Genomic DNA, 21943 nt, shown 5'->3' on the forward strand with positions numbered 1-21943 from the left:
AGAGCTGGGCTGCCTCCTGCTTTAACTACTTCTGTCTAATGCCAAGATCTTGTTGAGCTCCTTCTTCAAAAAGTTTTGAAATCATTACATGCCACGTTCTATAGAACTATAAATTATTGCAATTAATTTCATTACTTGACTTGGAATCTATTTCAAAAGAAATTTCCATATTCATGTCTTCTATTATAGCAAACATTGTTTTGCAATCAACAAAATAATATTTTAGAAACCAATTTTGTACACACCGAAATTATAAGAGTGTAGAGTAAAAGAAAACACATTAACATCTTCATTTAACTTGCCAAAAGCAAGAGAAGTGACACCTCTCTCTGCAATTCACTGTTTCTGAAGACTACATAACGTGGTAAAATACATGATGCCAAATAGCTGTGTTTTTCACCTCTTCTACCATAGGAAATGGTGAAGATGGACCAACATGTTTTATTTTGAATATTCTCGTGTTTATTCAAATCAGAGCAAAACCTTATTTTAACTGTTATGCAGTATTTCCCTTCCAGAATGATTGTGAACCTACAGCTGAGGACAAATTCTACCACAAAACTTTCTGGAAAAGAAATAGAAAACACTCGAAAAGTAGGAAGAGGTGGTGGCGGTGGGGGGAGAACGAGATTAAATCTGCTGCCAAGGAACAACTGAGGAATCAATCCTCTGTGTTCTTCTGCTCCTAAGACAAAGACAAGCAAGAGTAAGTTCAGTCTCAGTGTTAGACGCTGTCACGCTGATTTATGACACACAGCACTCGCTGGTCCTCCAACATGACATATTGTCCACAAGAGATTCAGTACAAACCAAACTTCTTTCCTTAAAAAATATTGCCTAAACCAATTTAATTTCAGTTCCTTAGGTGAAACGCTAATACTTTGCCCACTGGGCAACCCAACCTCCTAAGGCTGATTTTCCATTTAATTCTATCTCCTCTGTACAAAAGCAAGTAGGACAAAGCACTTTTAGCGTAGCTCCTGTCTTTCACAGCATTTGCAGTATGTTATCACATTAAACAATTACTATTTTCTCCAACAACAAATGTAGGAACTCTGCACTTCAATCAGAAATAATTATGAGTAAATTTTCAGTTCAAGAGGTGCAAATGTATCATTTTCTTCTACAGCAAAATGTCCTGCTTTGATCCACATTTCATGAAGAAGGTGGTAGGGACTGTAGTAGACAGAAAAATGCAGTTTAGTCAGTTAGCACAAGGGTGTTAATTTTTGTGGATTCAGAACAATTCTGAGAATTAGACTGACATAGCGTGATATTTAATTTAGAAAGTGCACATATTCTCACAATTACAGAAAACAGCATTACAGCATCTATTAATATGTATTATCATTACAGAGGAGTGTGAAGGAGCTATCAGAATATGTAGTAAAGTGAAAAATACTTCCCAGGAAGTTGTCAAATGGCTCCATTTTACAGGGATGAAGCTTTTTGTGAATGGCAATTGGGACAATATGCTTATATGACTTTGTATTTATGAGAAAACTTGTAGGAGAAATAAAAATCAAATATGCATAGCTATTGAAACCAGATGAAAAAATGATATACGCTGGGAAATACTGTACATGCTACAGGTTATTAACCTGAAGGACAACATGGGAAATGCTCTATTTCCTTTAGCAAAGGAAGCAGTACTGCTTCACATGGTAGGCTTTTCAGACACTGTCTTCAGGATGATGAGATACCACTCAGGCTGTACAGAACTGGCTTGCTACTTTTGGCCCATTTAATGAACTGCATTACAGTTAAGTATTAAAACTCCCAGTCACAGACAGAAAAGTGTAAGGAAACCATGAAGTTTTCACTATTTTTTGAGACTGAAAATTCTCCCACATGATTGTACCAGGCAAAAAATAATAATTTTTATGATACTGTAAGAATGCCCTGGAATCAGAGGACAAACATTTTCTATAGTGTAATTCCTTCCTTTAACTCTGAGTGGAAGGAAATCTGATCTTCTGAACGTAAAACCGACAGTAAGGACAGAACTTTGTTTCCAGAAATTAAGTTGCACATAAAGCAAATGAGCATTGATAGAGCTAAAGGAAAATATAGGTCAGCTATGTCCTTGCGTGCCACAGAAAGGGATCTCCCACAGCTGGTGGTACTGCAGCCTGTGACAGGGCTCAAGAATAAACTACTGGCATCCATTTATGAGTGCCTTCCAAAAAGTATGGTGCCTTTCTGACAATCAACTATCTATATTATAAAAGAAGTAATTTATGCAGGAGCTATTTATAGATAATATATTATCAATTATATTCTTGAAGACTGATTTCTGACACTAAAATGCAAGGGATATCCACCCAGGAACTGGATGTGAGCTAATTCTTTGACAGCAAAGAAAGAATGCTGGGTTCAGACTTAACTTCTAACACAGGAATCTAACGGTTTTGAAAATGCACACACACACATAAACACATGTTTGTGTATACATAGATAAACACATGTTTATGTATACATAAAATATATATTTATGCAAGAGAAAAATGCACCTATTACAACAAAATAAAACACAAAACCAAAAACTTATAGTCAGACATTCAGAATTAAGAGAAAAAAATACTACTATAATATTTCACAGTCAGATAGGAGACACAAAAATAAACCAAAGAGGTTGCAAATATTTTCTGTCAGCAGGTAAGTACTGGAATGTAACTTGAAGGAAAAAAAACAGGAGAAATACAGTAGTGCTATATGTTGCTTCTTCAGAAACTTTATTGTATGCAAAATTATTGCTCTTTCTGAGAGCAGTTACCTACCTAAGTGAAAATGGACCTTGTTTCATTACAGTGTCTTGTGATAAGACATGCTACATTGCTCTTCCTTAGGCAGAGTTCTTCTGACAGTCTAAAGCTTGCAAGCTACGAATCGGGGCATTTTTGGATCATGGAAACTTAGCTTGCAAAACGCGAGCCAAAAATTGCCTTGAGAAACCACTACGAATGTAAATCAAACCTTAGTCTGCATGCTGCTGTGTTGCTTATTTATAATTTTTTTTTTTTTGAGGAAGTGTAAGAAGCCCTGGAAACATCTTAACAAATGGTCTTTCTTGAACAAACCTTTACTAACATTGCAGATCAGAAAATGGGAAAGATCACATACATGACCCCAAGCTCAGGTTTGGCTCCAGAAGATAGTGACTTCTGCAGTTAGCATCAGGGTTCAAACCCATCCAATCTTCCACATTCCAATGGTGAGTTTTCAAAGCTTATAATTTTGTAATATTTTTTACTTTTGAAATTTGACACATTTTTGCTAATAAAAAAAAAAAAAAATCCTTTTCCCTTGGAAGTGTGAGTTGAACTAAACCAGTAATTTTCTATGAAAAGTTTACCAGAAAATCATACATCTCACACTTGTTTTTGAGAGGTCTGAGCTATAAAGATACCACTGTCCTCCTTTTCTTTATTAAACTTGTGCATTCAATTTCAGGAAAAGTACTTTCATTTGTAATGTGCAGCTGTCTGTATTTCTCATATTCTAGAGTGAAAACTGGAAAATGTCATCAAGAACAAAAAAAAATTTCATTTTAAATAAAGCAGTAAGCTTAAATTTCAAATACGTCTTTCCTGCTATGCCTGCCTTTACAAAGGCCCTTAATCCTTTAAAAATGTTTGCTTAAATACATACAATATATACAAAAACAATAAACCATTTGCTATGATATTTGTCCTTTAGCAGGAGCAGGTAAGAGCAAGAAGGGGAGGAAGGAAAAGGAGGGAAAATCTTGACAAGAATATATATTAGAGCAATCAATAGAAAGATAATCCTTGGAATTCGTGAGTCTTTAAAAGAAAATGCATTTTCTTGTAGTAATCCTAAAAAACTATAAAAGAATATTCAAGCAATAAACTCCCCATAACTCATATTTAACCTTTAGTCATGTAGAACTACATATTAAATAGCTTAGCAACTGCATGCTGTGTAAGTGCATTCAAATAACAGCAGAAATAGAAAAATGTAAATGCTACAACTCTTTTAACATGCAATGCACAGCCAAGAACATCTGCCAGCTGACCCTATAATCCAATCGGCTGTTCAGAAGCAATCATAGCCTTAGATAAGAGCTCAACAACTTCTACATGCAATGCCCATTTTCTTTAAAAGATTTAACAAAATACAGTTAACTAACTCTTAAACAATTTTCAAACACTTGGAGGTACAAGACAAAAGTAATTCAACATATCACATGGATTTGCATTAGAATACTGTCATCTTTTCCCCCAAATATTGTAATTCACTATCTAATTTCATGGGACAATAATAGCTCATATTCTCATGGGACAATAAAACAAGCTGAAAGCTAAAGTGACCGTATCAAATCGAGTGATAGCTCAGAGTTTACTTCTCACATGTACCGCACCAGAGAAACTCTATAGAATGAGAAGGTCTACAGGCAGAATGGGCTTAAGACAGCTGAAAGAGTGGTTTCAAGATCCTCTTGTTATCAGGGAGAGGCACCTCCAGCCAGGGGTGCAGCCCTCAGGTCCTAGGCAGCTCCCCCACCCCATTTAGCACAGGGATTGCAGGAGCAGCTCCTGTGTCTGGCTCCAGGCAGGCACTCAGGGCTCCAATGGCATGTTGTTAGCACCAGCTGAATTTCCTGCCAGAAGAGCCAAAAAACTCCACGGAATTAGGAGCGTAAACCCCATGGAATATAATGCAGGAACAGGATGTCTCATTATCTCAGTATAAAATTAAATTTATGCTAAAAAGTTCTGTTCTAAATACAAAAGCAAACTGCACTGCCATGACTGAACTGCTTCTAGGAGGACAGTGTGCTGTAAAAAGGTTTTTCTGAATCAATAATTGTTATATTAATCAATAAATTGTTTTGATCATACAAATTGCTCTTCTCTCTAAAGCAGTAGCCTTGCTGTATTGTATCTGTATTGGCAGGGATCTGGAAATGGTGGGAAATTGTAAGAGAGAACTGCTGGAATACTGTTTCAAGTTACGCTCTCTGTACTTAAATTCATGTCAATTTTCTGAAAGGCATTGGGAAAAAAAATGGACTTAAAAGGGTTTGACAAGAAGCCTAGAAAACACCTTTCAAAAGAAGAGAGTTAAAAAATTATTTGGCTTAATGAGAAAAAGACACAAACTGACCAAGGGTGTTAATTATAAGATAATGGAAAATGAAGGGTTCTCCAAAGTAATTGATTAAGTAATAACAAGATTCAAGCTCAGAAACAATAATTTTAAAACAATAACTCAAATACTGGAGGAAATAATAAAAGAAATCTACTGGCACCTAGAGGAGGTTTAGTCTTGATTTTAAGTTGTCTAAAGTCTTTATCAAAGCATAAAACACAATATAGCATTGTCACCAGCAAAAGATAAAGAAAATCACGCACCAAGGTGACTTAGCTTTCTCATGCCTGATACCACAGAAAAGTAAGTATTGTATTTCAGGTATTTGACCCAGATTATGGGATTATGTAAAAATAATTAGAAACTCACAAATTAGTATATACAGAATTATGGAGACTTTTGCTCTAGGACTTAAACACTGCCCACCTCGGAGGAAAAAGAAGACACTGCCTTGCCCTGGATTAAAAATATGTGTCCAGCTTTGTTAAACATCAGTACAATCAGCTAACCCGGTTCGCCATCTGAACAGACAACTTTTTCGTGCTGCAATGTGCCTAAGGACTTCAGCATTTCTAAATCAGTGCTGGAAGTCAAAGTCCAGTGGGTGCAGAGCAACACTCGTTCCTAACTGCACAAAGGATTAAGAAGTATATGGGGAGCCAAAAAATACAAACACACACACACGTGTGCATAAATATATAGACATACTTATAGATCAAGCCTTGTGTTCCTGGTAAAGGGGCAAAAAGCACCAGCCACATTTATATTAATACCAGCCATAACGCCGATAAAGCTTACAGAGACACAATTTCCAAGTTTAAACAATTTCTTTCCTCCAGTATCTTCCAAAAGGGTATTGGAATTAGCAAATCTAATGTGTGTGGGAATAGACAACACTTTATAGCAATGTTTCCTTTTAATAGAAGTAGTCTGCTGTGTCTGTGGGTAACAATCCCAGTATCTTTTCATTACAAAGGAGCTTATTGTTACCTAACAACTTACTGTGGGATTTCATTCTGCTTCTCTGGCGATCTCTCTGATCTATTAAGGAAAGCACTGAGGTATGGACAACATACACTTTATTGCAGTTTTATATTTTCTTAGTCCTTGCTTCTTCTGTTAGTCTACTGCCTATGAATTTCAAACAGTAATAAGCAAAAAAAAAAAAAAAAATTAACTAGCTTCTCACAAGAAAAATAATAAACTGTGAGGAAAATTAAGCAAGTTGAGAATCAGGTGGTAGAAGTGGTGCTGCCTCCCGGGACACGACTGCTGCTGCAGCGATTGCACAGTAAACAGGATCCAGCAGCTCTAGCACCTGTGAGCCACTATACAAATACATCTTTGTAGGAAGACTGTTAAAGGCCTACTACACAAATTGTACAACATATTATATATATACACACTCACATATTCATAATATACATCAAGTCCCTTCGGCATGACAGTTTCTGTCCTATTAATTAATTTTCATAGTTGAATTTGAAAGAGCGGGCCAAACTAATAGTACTTCATCAGTGTTAATTAGCATTAAGAATTAATCAGTATGTGTAAGAAATCTCTATTAGTTTTGTAGAAATGCATACAGCATTAAATGTCATTTAAATAGATGTTGATTTTTTTTAAGAGCAGCAGTTTAGAGATTATTTTCCTCTAATGGGACACTTCGATATTGAATATACAGAGGTTAATGTTGAAGGAAACTTGTGTTGTGTCTAAGGGAAATGTTGCCAAAAATAGTAATATATACTTAACAAATGTTTCTGCAGCTACCATAGTCTCGGAAAGAATTAAAGATTTTTTAAATGTCTGTGACATCTCAGTTCTCTGATGTTTATATGCTACCCAGGTGGAATTATTTGTCCAGGGCTTCCTGTGCTATGGTAGATAAAAACTGTCTTTATATAAGAAATGAGGTGTTTCATGTCAAATTCTGCTGTAACATGAGCATCTTCCCCTCAATCCTCAAGAAGTTCTAGGAGTACCTACAAAACCCAAAACAAAGAAGGGTCCCCGAGATAACTCCTGTTTGTAATTTCTTCACCAGCTCAGTACTTTACAATCTCAGTTAAAACTACAGTAAGCACATTGAGATTTCTTTTGGCTATTTAACACCACTCACCTGATTCTTGAGATCCAGTTTGGGGCAGGGGCGACCTCCATTGTAGGGCTTCTCCTTAAGCCATTTGGATCGGACTTTCACACCTGTTCCACAGGAAGAGCTGCAAGGAGTCCAGGTGGACCAATCACTTAATTTGCAATCAAATGGACAAGGAACCGTGCAAGATTCTTCAATGTAGCCTAAACCAAAAAATTAAGAGAGAGGTTTTAATCACCACAGCTCGTGAACTCTGATGATATAATGTCTCTGAAGTCTGTGTAATCAACCCAACATGAGAACTTCTTAAAGAAAAGAAATTTGGCAGACTGTCAATGCTTTCCCATTGCAAGATAATGATTTTATTTGTAATGAACAGCAGTGACTAAAACTAATTTCTTCGTTTAGTCCAATTATTATTAATTTGGATGACCACAATAAAACTGATTGATATGAAGGATGTGCATTGGCAAAAAGTATCTGTTGTGAAGTGGGCAATGGACGACAGGTGGTAATTATCCTTCCTATGAGAATCTGGCCATAATATATTCTGGAGAACTAAGTGTACTGCCTGATTTTGTGATCCTACAGTGTTATTTTGTCTGCCTATATGGTCACCCTGGGCAGGGAGTCGGAGCAAACATCTTCCCAGGAGACGTCCCATGGCCGGTGGACTCACCAGGGCTGTGCTCCTGGCAGCTTCACCAAGATGCACAAGGTACGCGTCTGTAGCCTGCCAGCTGCATCCATCTGGGATTTGTTCTTGGGAGAAGGGAGGAAACACACCTCCCTATTTTATCTGGTAGTTCTCTTCATATATCTTTGCAACCATTTTGACTATTCTGCATTTCATAAATGGCATATGAAAACTTTGCTTTCACCTTCACCTGACTTTACATAAAAGTGCTCCCAGGATCACTTAAAGTCAGAATACCAAATACCTTACTGCACTAAAACCCCGTAGGGTTTCTTAGGACAAAACCAGGTTTCCTCCACACAGACACAGCCCCACAGCTGGTTTAGGAGCTCCTGAGCATCCCTGCTCACACGCTGCATTCATTCTCCTCCAGTTTCTATTATCTGGTTGTCATGTCTGTACATACTATTTTGATTTAAACAAAAAAGAGATTTCATGTTCAACCATGAAAGTCAGTGGCTGCTAAGATCAGCCCTTATTACAGAAGGCTTAGTCCCTCTGACAGCTCTAGTAATTATGGTCATGGAAATAACAGAATTTCATCCATACTGTATTTCTGACATTTCTCATTTTTATGTCCTTTCTTTTGGTTTGTTTTTCAGCCCACTAACTCCCTATGTATTCCTTACCTGCAGAATACCAAATTAACTGATTTAACTACACTTTTAAGAAGGATTTCTCCCCTCTCTATCAAGATGACAGTCACAACAGCAGGGGGAAACAGAAATATACACAAGAAATAAAAAAAAGTAGAAGCAGCTTCCCTCCACAATGTCTGGACAAGAGCCCTGAACACCCAGGAAACACTGAAGCCAAGGCAGGGAGATTAATCTTGCCTGGCAGCTGGATTTACCAGCTCTGCCATGTCCAAACCTGCTGCTGACTTTAAACCAGGACCGTGTTACATCCAGAGCATCAATCCGCAGCAGCAGCATGCTGCCTCCCTCCTGGTCTTCATTATCAAGAAAGCTTTCAGACTTATTTAGACATCTCCCATCCAGAAAACATCCCCCTCCTAGGAGTACAAGAAATACTGACATTGTTTTTGCAAACACTGCCTTAAAAAAAAAAAAAAAAAAAAAAAAAAAGAAACAAATGTAGTTCCCCCTTCAATGATGCTCTGTTTCTTCTTTCTTTTGCTTCGTGCTGGTACTCTGTTCCCTCTTCCTTTGCACAGCCACCCTGTTAGTCTGACAGCTGCGATCGTTTCTGCACAGCAGTTCCTCCTAGAGCTCTTTCCTAAAGCTGCACAGCTGTCCCTGTACAGCGTGCTCTGCTTCACTTTGCTACCTCTTATCTCTGTGAGTTGCGTTGCCTTTTCATTTGTGGCTTCAAAGCCACTGGCATTAGGCATCTTAATTATTTCCTACCAAACCCATTGGTGATCACATATCTGAGATAACTCAACTCTGCGTGTTTTGTATTCTCATCGAGCTGACATTATACCCACGCATGCACATATACAAATATTTCCAAAATACACTCCCTTTTTTTCCTAAAATGAGACTCCCCAATTTCCCACCAACATTCTATTCCACCCGCTTAGGTTGCCACTCAGAGCAGTTCATAAGACGTTATGATAAGTAAAAGAAATTTTCTCATAATAGATTTATGAGAGGCATTTCTTAGGCAGTACTCTAAAGAGTTCTCTTCCACCACTGTATGAAATATCATTTTTCCTTGGGCTGTGTGACAGCCTAGGTAATTAACTCTCAACAGAAACAAAGAAAGTGCCTTGTTTTAAAGGAGGATTAGACAGAGGGGTTATCAACTTATCAGTGAAGGCAAAATGGGCTAAGCCTTTTGGCAGTTCAAGATCTACCTCCGTAATAAAAGAAATATAATAAAAAATATAAAAGTAAGAAAGAGAAAGGAAAAGTATAATAAACAAAACTAAAGAAATCTTTTCTATTTCATTGCAGCAAAGTACTGTGGGGATCCCTCAAACCACAGGATTTCTAAAGACTTCCTGGTGCTAAGAGGCCAGCTTATTCCTTTTTGAGTTTCTTCACCCATATTTATAAATTATATTAAGTATAAATAAATAATATCCAGCTAATAGAGCATTACGTTACCTTACTGCCCAAAAGAAACAAAATTTCCATATTCGACAGTGCTAAAGAATCAAAATGGGAATATAACTTTCTTTTAAGCTCTTCTCACAAGCCATCATTATATCTTCTATTAACTACTTGAGGTCAATCCACTGCTGAGATTCCCATGATCAAAGATTTCATTCAATAAAATAAATTCCTGCAAAAATCTTTCTGTGATGAATCTTCTCTGCTCAGATATACAATGTCTTTACAGATATCTTTTTACAAGAAACTACTAAATAATGTTGCACTCAGCTCATCTCCAACCCTTTAATTACTTTGTATCTCTGTAGGAACCCAGCAATGGCTTGCCAATGTCAAGGGGCTGAAAAGAGTTGAGTTTGGATACATATGGTAAACCTAAATTTGCACTTTTTGCACTGGGTTGGTGCATAACACAAGAGACAAAAAAAAATAATATATATATATTATCCTTTTATCCTAATTATATATTTATATATATATATATATATAAAAAATTAAAACCAGCTACTAATAACAAATTCTACATTCAGGCTATTAATGGTAGAAGTGACAGTAAAACACAGTTACAGACCAAAACCAGAGAAATGGTTCCCCCTGTACTCAGCTCTGGTGAGGCCGCACCTCGAGTACTGTGTTCAGTTTTGGGCCCCTCGCTACAAGAAGGACATTGAGGTGCTTGAGCGGGTGTAGAGAAGGGCGACAAAGCTGGTGAGGGGCCTGGAGAACAAGTCCTACGAGGAGCGGCTGAGGGAGCTGGGCTTGTTCAGCCTGGAGAAGAGGAGGCTCAGGGGTGACCTTATCGCTCTTTTTAGGTACCTCAAGGGAGGCTGTAGCGAGGTGGGGGTTGGCCTGTTCTCCCACGTGCCTGGTGACAGGACGAGGGGGAATGGGTTTAAGTTGAGCCAGGGGAGTTTTAGGTTAGATGTTAGGAAGAACTTCTTCACTGAAAGGGTTGTGAGGCACTGGAACAGGCTGCCCAGGGAAGTGGTGGAGTCACCATCCCTGGAAGTCTTCAAAAGACGTTTAGATGTAGAGCTTAGGGATATGGTTTAGTGGAGGGCTGTTAGCGTTAGGTTGGAGGTTGGACTCGATGACCTTGAGGTCTCTTCCAACCTAGAAAATTCTGTGATTCTGTAATATTTTGACTGTAACAGAACATGAATAAAGGAAAGAGCATGCATATATTTCTGAGTCACTGTCACTCAGCCTGGGGAGATTAACTCATGGTTGAGCTTACTCATATGGTTTTGTCAGTCATCTTTAAGCACCTCACTCATCCATTGCATTCCCCATTTTTCTCTCATCTGTAGAACCCAAGATGAAAGATTTCTTGAGTTTCCAAGACCTATGGAAAAAGACATAGGCACTTGCAAACCCTGCCCAGCCTGTTTTCCACGTTCTCTCTTCTTTTGAAGCTTGCTTCCACTTTATTTACTCCTCAAAAGCTCAAATAATATTGCATTAAAGCTCGTTTAATTTAGAAACTACATATGAGAGCCTTTGCACTGTCTGAATCATGCTCCTGCATGTAACTGAGCTTGAGAGCTTGAGCACAGGTGTCACAGAAGGTAGTGACAGAAACTCCAATGCATGGGAAATTGTAAGTAGGCACTTTGAAACACGCTGCTAGGAATAGTCCTGAATTGACAGGAAAAAATGAACTGGAGGAACTGGCTGATCAAATAAGGTGTCTTTTGTTTTGTTTTGTTTTGTTTTTTAATGTTTAAGTGCTATTGTTTTAGTATTGATACATTGCCAAGATAATAGGACGACCAAATGCATTTACCTAGGCTGCCAAGCTCATTTTATTATTATTTATTCATTAAGAACAATGTGCTTGTTGCACTACAAGCCACAAATGGAGTCTCTTCCCTAAAGTGTCCATAACAAACAAAGTACCCGCAGAATACACAGGATGTACCGGGGAGGCACAAGATGTAACAACTATTATTCTTGTCTCATTTTTTTCTCTGCAACCCAAAAGCGATGAAGCAGGACAAGGCAGATGAATAAAGCAATGATGATGGTTTGGTAGGTGTTGGAAGTGCAGGCTTGAACGCATGGTGTAGAAACTGTTCTTGTCTCATTTTTGCTGTGCAACCCAAAAGAGCCAAGGAGATGGCTGAATGATGGTCTGTGGGATGTCAGCAGCGCAGGGGGATGGATTTGTACAGTAGCACAATGTCCTTCCCATCTACCCAAACCTACCCGAACAACACACGTCACACCAGGCACAGCCAGTAAGGGTCTGCAGCATCCATCTGTGTCCCCCTCTGCACTCACAACTGGATTGTGGTGGGAGAAGTAGGCAATTAGGAGGTTTACAGGCTAATGTGAGACACTGACATCCACTTGATTGTTGCACTTCCAAATGATAAATTTGCCGAGGGTATAAGGTCTGTGTGCAGCGTTAAACAAAAGTGCCAAAAGGATTCCAAGAGGCAGACTTAAAAGTGATTGGAAAATAAACAACATTCCTCCGGCAGCTTCGGAAACAGATGCACTTCTAATTGAATTGGCTTTAAACTCATTTGTATCCTCTCTAGCATATTTCATCATTTCAATTAACAAACTTCTAGCAGTTCTACCCTTGTTAGTAAACCTTGAGGTGCTTCATAAAATTCAAGGTCATTACTAAGAGAGGGACAATTCTGCATCACCGCTACTGCCGCTAGTAATAACACAAGTAATTTCCCTTGGAGTCTCTAGGATAAAAGAGATCATCCTTCTACAAGCATGAGAGAAGCAAAGTGGACAGTGACACAGGAGAAATGTTTCTAATTACACAGACCAAAGGTAGAGGGGAAAAAAAAAAAAAAAAAAAAAAAAGAATCATTTTGCTATTTGGTAACCGGCTGTGAAATATGTAGAATAAGACCAGTAAATCCACACAGAGCTGAAAGTCTAATAGCTAGGGACTTCATTAGCGAGACCTGGTGGACCATGGCACTTGGCGGGCCAGATTCTGCTCTGCTAAAGCTTCGGGATCAAACACAGAGCAAGGTGGTGTTTTAATTTGGGTTAAAACTCTGCATCGAACAGCTGAGATGGGATCTGCCAGCTGACCACGGCACCACAACCGTGCCCCAGCCAGGGCAGCCTGTGGTTCATGAGCCGCAAGAGGAGCAACTCGTCCCAAGCAGTCCTGGTCCAAACATTTAAACCTTGCTCCAAGGGCAAACGTTATTAACTGAAGGAAACTAAGCAGAATAAATCTGGGATTCTTAAAGTTTCTAACAACTTCAGTTGCATCTGAAAAAGATGTAATATTGCCAGAATAAATGTTTAATCTTTTTTTTTTCTTTCTTTTTTTTTTTTTTTCTAATATGTGAGGATTTGAGAGATTTTATACATTATTAGTTTGCTAGCTGGGAAATTTAAGAGATAATCTAATGAATTCATTCATTAAACATACAATGAAAAAACAGCAGAAATAACTTCTGCATCAAATATTTTACAAAGCTTGAATAATGGATCACCTTAGCATATTTATTCCCACTGGCTCTTCCCAACAAAAAGGCACATGCTCTCGTTATCTCGTAGGAGACTGATTATAGATTCTAAATAGACCAGAGAGGAACTGTAAAGAATGCTGTTAAGTTTAATTCATCGTTATTGTTATTGAAATTCATCCAAAGGTTGGTTTTATTGTTCAATTTCACAGCCTCTATAAATCCTGACAAGGCAGTCGGGTTGATGCTGACTTTGCATTATGATTCCTAATTTACTTTGATTTTGCATTTTCTTAAAAAATTTGCAAGCTTACACCTTGTCCTGACTTAAATACAAGCTGTGTTAGTTGCTATATTTAATCTGTTAACTAAATAAGGAAATTTCCTTTAATTAGCACATTCCTCACAGCATATTGCAAACCAAACCAAGAACTCTTCCGGAGAAGAGAGACTCGTCTGCTGCCTTCTGAGTGCAAATAAACAGGACCTCACAGTGTAATTCATCTCGCGGGGAACTTCCGACACAGACGGGCAGAAATTCACTGCACAAATCTGTCTGGGCTCCAGATCACAAAAGGAGTCCTGGAAATGATCCCTGCTCTGCCCGCAGCAGCTCCCCTGCGGTGAAGGGGTGGGCCGGCTGCTTGGGGGCCCCAATGTCTTAGGAAAGTCTTTACTCAAATAAAAACTCATGCACCAGGATCAATGGCGCTTAGGCTGGGAGCTCAGCTGTGTTTTCCTATATGCTTTGATCATCACTCTGCAACTGGGAAAATCATCTATCTGCTTTCTCCAAACAAAACAGAATAGCTTTTTTTTTTTTTTGCTTTTTTTTTTCTTTTTTTTTTTCCCTTTGTCAGTGTATTCATCCTCTGCATATTAGGAAAGAAATTCATCCCACTGTACTTCATTAAGAATTGTTTAGTGTACATGTTCTTACAGGCAACTCAATTCATAATAAAAGCAGATATGGTAAAACAAACCCGAGATAACGTTTACTTTTTATTATTATTATTATGAGATGTAGATAATGAAACAAGGCTGTTTTTGAAGGCTGTACACACATCTGCAATACATCATGAACACAAAATTAAATTGTCCACAGAACGTCAAATTCCCCACTTTCTCGTACATCCGACTTCTCTCAAAGGCCCAATTCCGCAGGAGCTGCAAAAACAGATGTTCTTTGCAGAGTGCCCTGAAGATCAATACAGACTTGGGCTATTTGGACCATGTGGGAAGTGTCTTCAAGAGACAAGGGTCCGGCTCTGGGAGAAAGCTGTCACCAAATGGCACCGAAACTATCTGCCCCCTCAGTAAATCACACAGGGCCGGAAGGTCAGTGGCTTCAGGCTCTGCTGGAGCACACCAAGAAACTCAGCTTTGGAGTTCGGGGCCCTCCACGGAGAGCATCTTTCTGCCAGTTCCTAAACATACGACGTCAAGCATTGTCAACACAATATGCCACCGAATTTCGGCTGCCAAATTATGACCCCAAGACACAGGCAAGCCTCATTTAGACAACTTAGTTTGCAGAACAACTCTGTGGTTTCCATTTTACAGAATAGGAAATGCTGATGCATTTCTTTGTACCCTGATAATTAGCAAGCGTTGTGCACTAAAATACTGTGATTATTTCAGACAGCATAAACGACCAGATGACTCTGCAGAAGGGAGCACAAAGCAATTAGATAAATTTGCAATAAATATTATCAAGAAGGCTCACGACAACATGAGCAAAAGATAACTTTTTTTCTTTTTCTTCTCCTTTTTTTTTTTTTTTTTTTTTAAACATACATTCCTTGTACTTTAATTTACGAACTTGGGAAGTATTAACAAGTGTAAGGGCCTCTGCTCAAGAACAGGTCACCCAGCCCCTGGGAAGGCACTGAGAAACTCCAGAACCCTCGCTGACCTCTGCAGCCTCCCTCCCTGCCGTCGCGGGAGGCAAGTGACACAGTGACCTCCCAAATCAATACATCTAAATCAATACACTGCCTCAATTCCTTCTTGTCTCATTGATGCTAAATGAGAAACCTAACGACATGCTTTAATTATACTTGCGCCGTCCTGAAGATGCCACTAACCATTATGCACGTCAGGAAAACCTGTGAGCACTGCCCTGAATGGCAGATAGCTGCTGCAGGGTCCAGCCCCGGGCTCTCCTGACTGAGGCTATTCTGTCATGATGTCCTGCTTGCTCCAATAAGAAATTTCAATCCGCCTCCGTAATGAGGAAGGGATACAAAGACATCCCACCTTAAATAAAGATGTAGTAAATATATATATATATATGTATCTGATAGAAACAGGGTGTTAAGAACAGGAACAGTCCTCCTGGCTTTTCACAGCTTAAGCGCAGGCAAGGGGAGAGCAGCACAACTCATTCAGATGATGGAAAACCTTGAGATGGAAATAGGACATTTTCGTGACGTAAGCAGGCCCCTGCACAGAGTATTGATGTGCTGAATTCCTCATAGATTTTTGTTTCAATTTTGCAGCGTGACTTTGAGCACTCTGGTTGTGCACTTCAATCTCCCTGCTGGAGCATTTCCTGGCCAATACATTCAGACAGAAGCAGAGAGCAATGTAGTCTTGTTAAATACTATAGTTTTTAATGGTCACTCCCCTGGTTTACTAAATACAAATGAGATCTGAGATTTCCCAGAGGGAATATGTCTGTAGTGAGGGATACCAGAAGCTTTGTAAACCAAGCTCATAGTTATTTAATTTACACCATCCTCACTTACAAACATTGGAGAACAGAGAGATTTCAAAGTGTAACTCACACCCAGCCATAGGCTAAGGAAAGATAACTGCTCAGATACTCATCAATATCATTACAATAATCCTTAGAGCACATTGTGTGTAAGTAAGTTTAATTTTATCTATATTTTTTAATTAAGGCTCACTTCTTCAAAGCTTCTAAACTCAGACGTTGTTATGTTTCTAAGTGTCTCCCAACCTCTGATCAAGCAGACTACGTCATTCACCTTTAAAGATAGCCACTACTCGCCCATCTCCCCCTTCCATGCTAATCTGATTGTTGTATGCTGTGCCCCAGCAAACTCACTGCTGCCCTGGCAATCAGCTCATCTTATTTAGACACTTGCCTATGTGCAATAAGTGGTGTTCTTATTTTTGGAGGACTCCCGCTCCACACAAGCAGAAATACATGAATTTGTCTCTGAAAATCCTCAGAATATGTCAAACGTGAAACCTGTAAACACTCACTGGAAACAACTACGATGCCTACTATATGCAGGTTGCACAGGGCTCCCTACCAGTGGTAAAGATATGAAACTGTGACTTCCCATTTACAAATGACTTGTCATCCATTTATTTGCCTTACAGACTTACTCATTGGAGCTATATAAAAAGCAACCAGCTTAAAAACAAAAACAAAAAACATTGAAAAATAAAAAGCCTTGTAAGACACAAGAGGAATCCTGTGAACTACATGAATATATGTCACTTCTCAGTTCAGTTACACATCTCTCAAAGGGATCATGAAGCTCTCCATGAGCAGGAAAAGTAGAGGTTTTCACATTAGAGTACTCCATTCATGAAACGCCTTCGGTGAAAATAGTATTTCTTCATACTTCCAGAATAACGTACTAAATGGAACGATACATAGGGGGAGAAAAATGTTAATTCTGAGCCTATCTTTGTATGATAACATTTTGTTAGAGCCTTGTTTCATAACAGCATTCGTAAATGCATTGTTAAGGATGAAGAGACCGGCCACATTTCAAAAAGATACCTTTACTGTAGCCTACTACACAAGTCAGCAGTAGATTGCCCAGTGCATTACCTTGCTATCAAAACTGTCCCGAGCCTCTGATAGACTACTTCCACACTGAGTTACTATTTCTACACCAAAAACGTTCTCAACTCCCATGGAATAGTTTTAATCAACCTGTCAACAACAGAAAAACTGACTGAACCTAATAATAGAAACAAAAGGCACGGCCATGAGCAAGGGTGGGCAAAGGTGGTTCAGCAAGCAAAGGCTCGCAGTGCATCAGCTGCTCTGCAGTAAGTGCTCGTGTGCATGCCTGTACCCCCGGGGGGTTTGCATCTGAACCTATCAGGTAGGAAGCCCCAGCACATGGGCAGCTCATCCTCTGAAAGCCTGCAGCCTGATTCACCTTACAGGGAACGCTACTATCCCAGATGGCAGCTATTGGAATGGCTTCTGAAAAAAAAAAAAAAAAAAAGAAAAAGAAAAAAAAAAAAGAAAAAAAGTAATATTCCAAGGCAGAAAGCCAGTTCTGAGGTTCGTAAAAAATCATTTCTTCTCATGGGCTGGTAGTGCCACCTCTTCAAAAGGGTCATTTTATGGAATGCAGCAAAAAGCATAAAAGAAAGATGGGGAAAAAAGAATAGCATATCGCTATGAGTAAATGCAGCACCTACAGAGGATGGTGCTCAAATACCTAGTCCTCTAAATATTTTCTCATAAGACACATGCTCGCTTTCTATAAGAAGATACAGATCTGGAATAATGTGCATTGCTATGTATTAGTGCCTCGGGGGAAGTCTTGCTTTAAATAAACTTCTTTGATAGACAGCTTGCCCCATTCAGAAATAATGTTTTTTTGATGGCTTTTTACCTTTGATTCTGTTGCCAAAAACAAAAACCATAAAGAACAGCAATGTCTAAACAGTTGTTTTCTGATCCAATTTCTTTTGATAGTTCTTTAACATCCAGAAAGTAAGAGCTGTGGCCAAGTTTTCTTCTGAGTAGATGTGCATAGAAAAGGAAAGGAAGATATAGGGGAAAAGCACTGTTCTGTGAGCACTGCTATAAGAGCAATAAGTAAAAGTCTTGTATACAGACAAGAAATAGAGGGCAGGTCCTTTACAGCTCAGCTTTACGCCTACAGCTCCATCGGCAGCCACAGCTGTAATTAAGATTGTCACTTCGCACCCCCGGAAATGTGTAGGAATGTCGGAGAAAGGTCCAGAGGAGAACCCAGATGGGATTTCAGGGCTAAATTTAGAAGCTATTTAGCTCTGAGATAGCCAAAAAAAAAAAAAAAAAAAAAAAAACACACTCAAAGGTGACAACAGCTTTAAGGAGTTCTGAAGTGGGGACTACTAAAGTACTAAAGGCATGGTAGGACAGCCCTGTCTGCAGCTGGCAAGGCCATTCAGACACCTGTGATCCAAACCCAGCCTTAATTCCCATGCCAGGAGATGTGATGGACAGAAAACAAGGTGAATTTTTACCTGAAACTTCTTCCTCGAGCAGTCTTTGAAAGGCTTTGTCCTGGTAAGTAATACAGTCATTTCTTTATAATAAAAAGGCCACAGGGAGGCACAGGAGAAACGACCGAAAGAAAGAAGAGCAGGACAGTATTTCATTTGGCTGAAATGCCAAACAGAGGTGGTGCAGCATAGTCTGAACACTGAGCTTACATCTTACCATCAACTGATAGTGCCATACGTTTAAGAGGAGGCATCCCAGGGCTGTCAAGTTTAAGGTGCAGAGCTGGAAGAGGACAGCCTAGGCAGGATTGCCAACTTTCCTTGTAAAAGAAGTGAGGCGGTCAAGACTGAGGTTGCCAGAAAAGAGGCAAAATGTGTGGATGTCTGTTGGATGTTGTCTATGGCAGCACAGAAGTCACTTAAATCTAAAGCTGGTTCAAATCTGGAATTAATGGTTTGTGGTTAAAAAAAAATGAAACTTCAATATACAATTTTGTTTAGGTTAACAATGAAATTAAATGTTTATTTTCAAAAACAGATGAAATGTCTGTCCGGAAAACCTTCTATTTCTGAAGAACTTCAAAACCAAATTGGGGACTTCTGCAACATTTTCATTCTTCAAAATAAAACCGACTACATAGGAATAAATTTATACTACAGCAAATGTCAAAACAGATACACTTGCAAAAATAAATAGGCATTTATTCTACATAGCTTTTCCAACTTAATTTTCCCATAATTGTTACCTTGTAGAAAAGATAAGTGTGCTATCAGCCCAGGATAGACTTGGGTCACATTTCTTTAATCTATTAAGCTCTGGTCAGTGTTTTTTTTTGAGATACACAAATATCATTGTGCAGAAAGATTATTGAGGACCAGCGATTAAAAGCTACTGAAAGTGTCTTATTTTCTCCTAAAATAACTCATCCTCTTTTAACTCAGATGCTTTCAGCATCCTGTGTCTTTCAGCTGGAAACAAAGTAATTTTGCTAAATGTGGAATTACTGCTTCAGAATTGAAGGTAAGGCTGCTTTCAGATAAGCAAAAAGATAAAAGCCTGAGGGTCAGGCAGTGGGTCCTTGTATTTGCTCACCGGTAGGTCATGCCATGTCCATCAAGCTGGTGGCCAGGATTTCCAAGTGAGGGAGTGCAAGCCCTGGAGGAATGCCATGAGCAGAAATACAGCACTGCTGTGGGCTGATCTTTCAGAAAACCAGACTTCACGAGTCTTGACACTACCTGGTTTTCAGCAGCAGGAGTTGAAATGCCTGCTCTATGACCTTTGCATACTGTCCTGAACCTCTCAGCACCAGGGACACGGCTGGCCAAGACAGAAGCAGCGCTGTCACTGCTAACGAATGCTGTCCTGCTGTGCCTCGGAGCAGGGAACGTTCCTCCAGCAGAAGCAACTCTGAGCTTTCACATTATCAAAGCTTTTAGCTCCTCCCAGTGCAAATGTTTGCTACTCCCACCCACTCCAGGTCCTCACGGGAGTAGAAGTGACATTCTCAAAGACTGACCTTGACAGCAGCATTCCTGGTAGCAGCAGGAACTGACCTGTTGGGAAGGCTCTGAGTGACACCTCTGCATCACCAGAAATGCCCAGGAACCCATTCAGCAACCACAACCCCCTTTGATTTGTCTGGATGCAACTAAACCATGTAAGAAGACATTCTACTACTGAGAATAACGAGGTATATTAGCATCCCTGCCATGCCCTTCAAAAACTTAGAGATAATTAAAGCTTTTTAAGGTGACTGTAGGTTGAAGCCAACTGCTCCGTGATTTAAAGCCAGGATCTATTTGTCTGTTGCGTCTTTCTTCCAGGCTCCTGTTGTTGTGAGCAAAGCAGAATTTGAATAGTATAAGCACACTTCATAAATTCCAGCTTTCCATAAATTCCCCATCAGATCAAAAGCTAAACCTCTGTGCAACAGCACAGAGATCTCCAGCCTTTGATTTGGAACAGATGAGACACCCTATGTTCCTCTAAGATTAAAAAAAAAAAAAAAAATTGGCACAGCACAAAAAATAAAAAAAAAAAAAAAAGAGAGAGAGAGGCAAAGGAGCCACATGAAATAATCCAAAACAAAGGAGGAGGAAATGCAAAAATAGTATAAGGAATTCAGATGACAGATTGAAAGACGCAGACGAGCTGCAATTAACAGGACAATTTCACATCCAAAGAGGATGCTCCAAATGCCAACCAGCAAACAGCGACCCTCTGGACCAGCAGTAAGCCGAAAGCAAGATAATCCAGTCTTCTGATGGGAAGACTAATTGAGGCAAATTATCAATTATATTTTTGTAATATAGTTGGAGATAGTTATCTCTATCTGTAATTTCCTAATTGCATTTCCAGATTAAAGGAAGGAAAAGGAAAGCAAACCAACTCCAGGAGAAATGAATTAGCCCAATTTAGAAACTGCAAGTTATTTCTTGAGCTTACTGAGTGGGCCATCAAGGAAAACAATGACACCACTAAAGTAAAGTGGTACACCATCAAAAAAGCCAGTCATGTGAAAAAATAAATTTAAAAAGCTATGGTGTGTTGTTTTCTGGACATCAAAGAGTTTGGTGCAGAAGGCAGTAAGTTTCAGAAAAGTCTGGGGTTTATATTTCTTAAATTAGTTGTACCCAATGATCAAGAGCTAACCCAATATTTAATTGCAGTGATTGCTGTTGGGATGGGGGGGGGGGGTATGTTTGGTGTTTTCCCCCCATGTTGCAAATGCAGAATTTCCCCCCAAACTCACTGTGAATTCAGGGCCTCGGACTGTGAACCTCCCTACACAGTGATCAATCTCTACATTAGACTCAAACTCATTGTATTCCCACATGATAACTGATACATCCACTTTGATACAGGTGAATTAAGTCCTCCTGAAGTGGCAAGTTTAACGGCCAGGTTTCATTCAGGGAAAGTGAAAATCATTGCTGAAGATGAAAAAAGCCCAAGGTTTGCTGTCTAGAAAAGCTAAAGACTGGCCACTTTTATTGTCCTACACTTTGTACTCATTGTATTATCAAGTCTGGGACAAATTTAAATCTGCTTCCAAGACAAAGTTTGTAACCCTACATGTGTCTTTCTACATTTCATAAAAATTCTTCAAAAGAACCCAGCAAGAACTAAGTCTTACAAATTCTCACTTTTATTCAAAGGAGAGAAAGGAAACACATTGTGCTGGCAAAAGGACAAGGTAAGGAAACAGAGAGAAGTCAGAAGACCTGAGAGAAGAGGAGCATGCTTACCCCCAAAACTCATAAAGCAAGAACAATGCCTAGA

General features: G+C 39.2%; 1 protein-coding gene across 1 annotated transcript in view; it reads right to left on the reverse strand.

Annotated features, from left to right (window-relative positions):
• THSD7B (thrombospondin type 1 domain containing 7B) overlaps positions 1–21943 on the reverse strand; it is a 316331-nt gene that overhangs the window by 69245 nt on the left and 225143 nt on the right. Inside the window, exon 16 of the mRNA XM_032190608.1 lies at positions 7238–7416. Coding sequence (XP_032046499.1) covers positions 7238–7416 — 179 coding nt within the window. The remainder of the gene's footprint in view (positions 1–7237; positions 7417–21943) is intronic.

This window comes from Aythya fuligula, chromosome 6 (assembly GCF_009819795.1).
Source record: "Aythya fuligula isolate bAytFul2 chromosome 6, bAytFul2.pri, whole genome shotgun sequence".
NCBI classification, from domain to species: Eukaryota; Metazoa; Chordata; class Aves; order Anseriformes; family Anatidae; genus Aythya; species Aythya fuligula.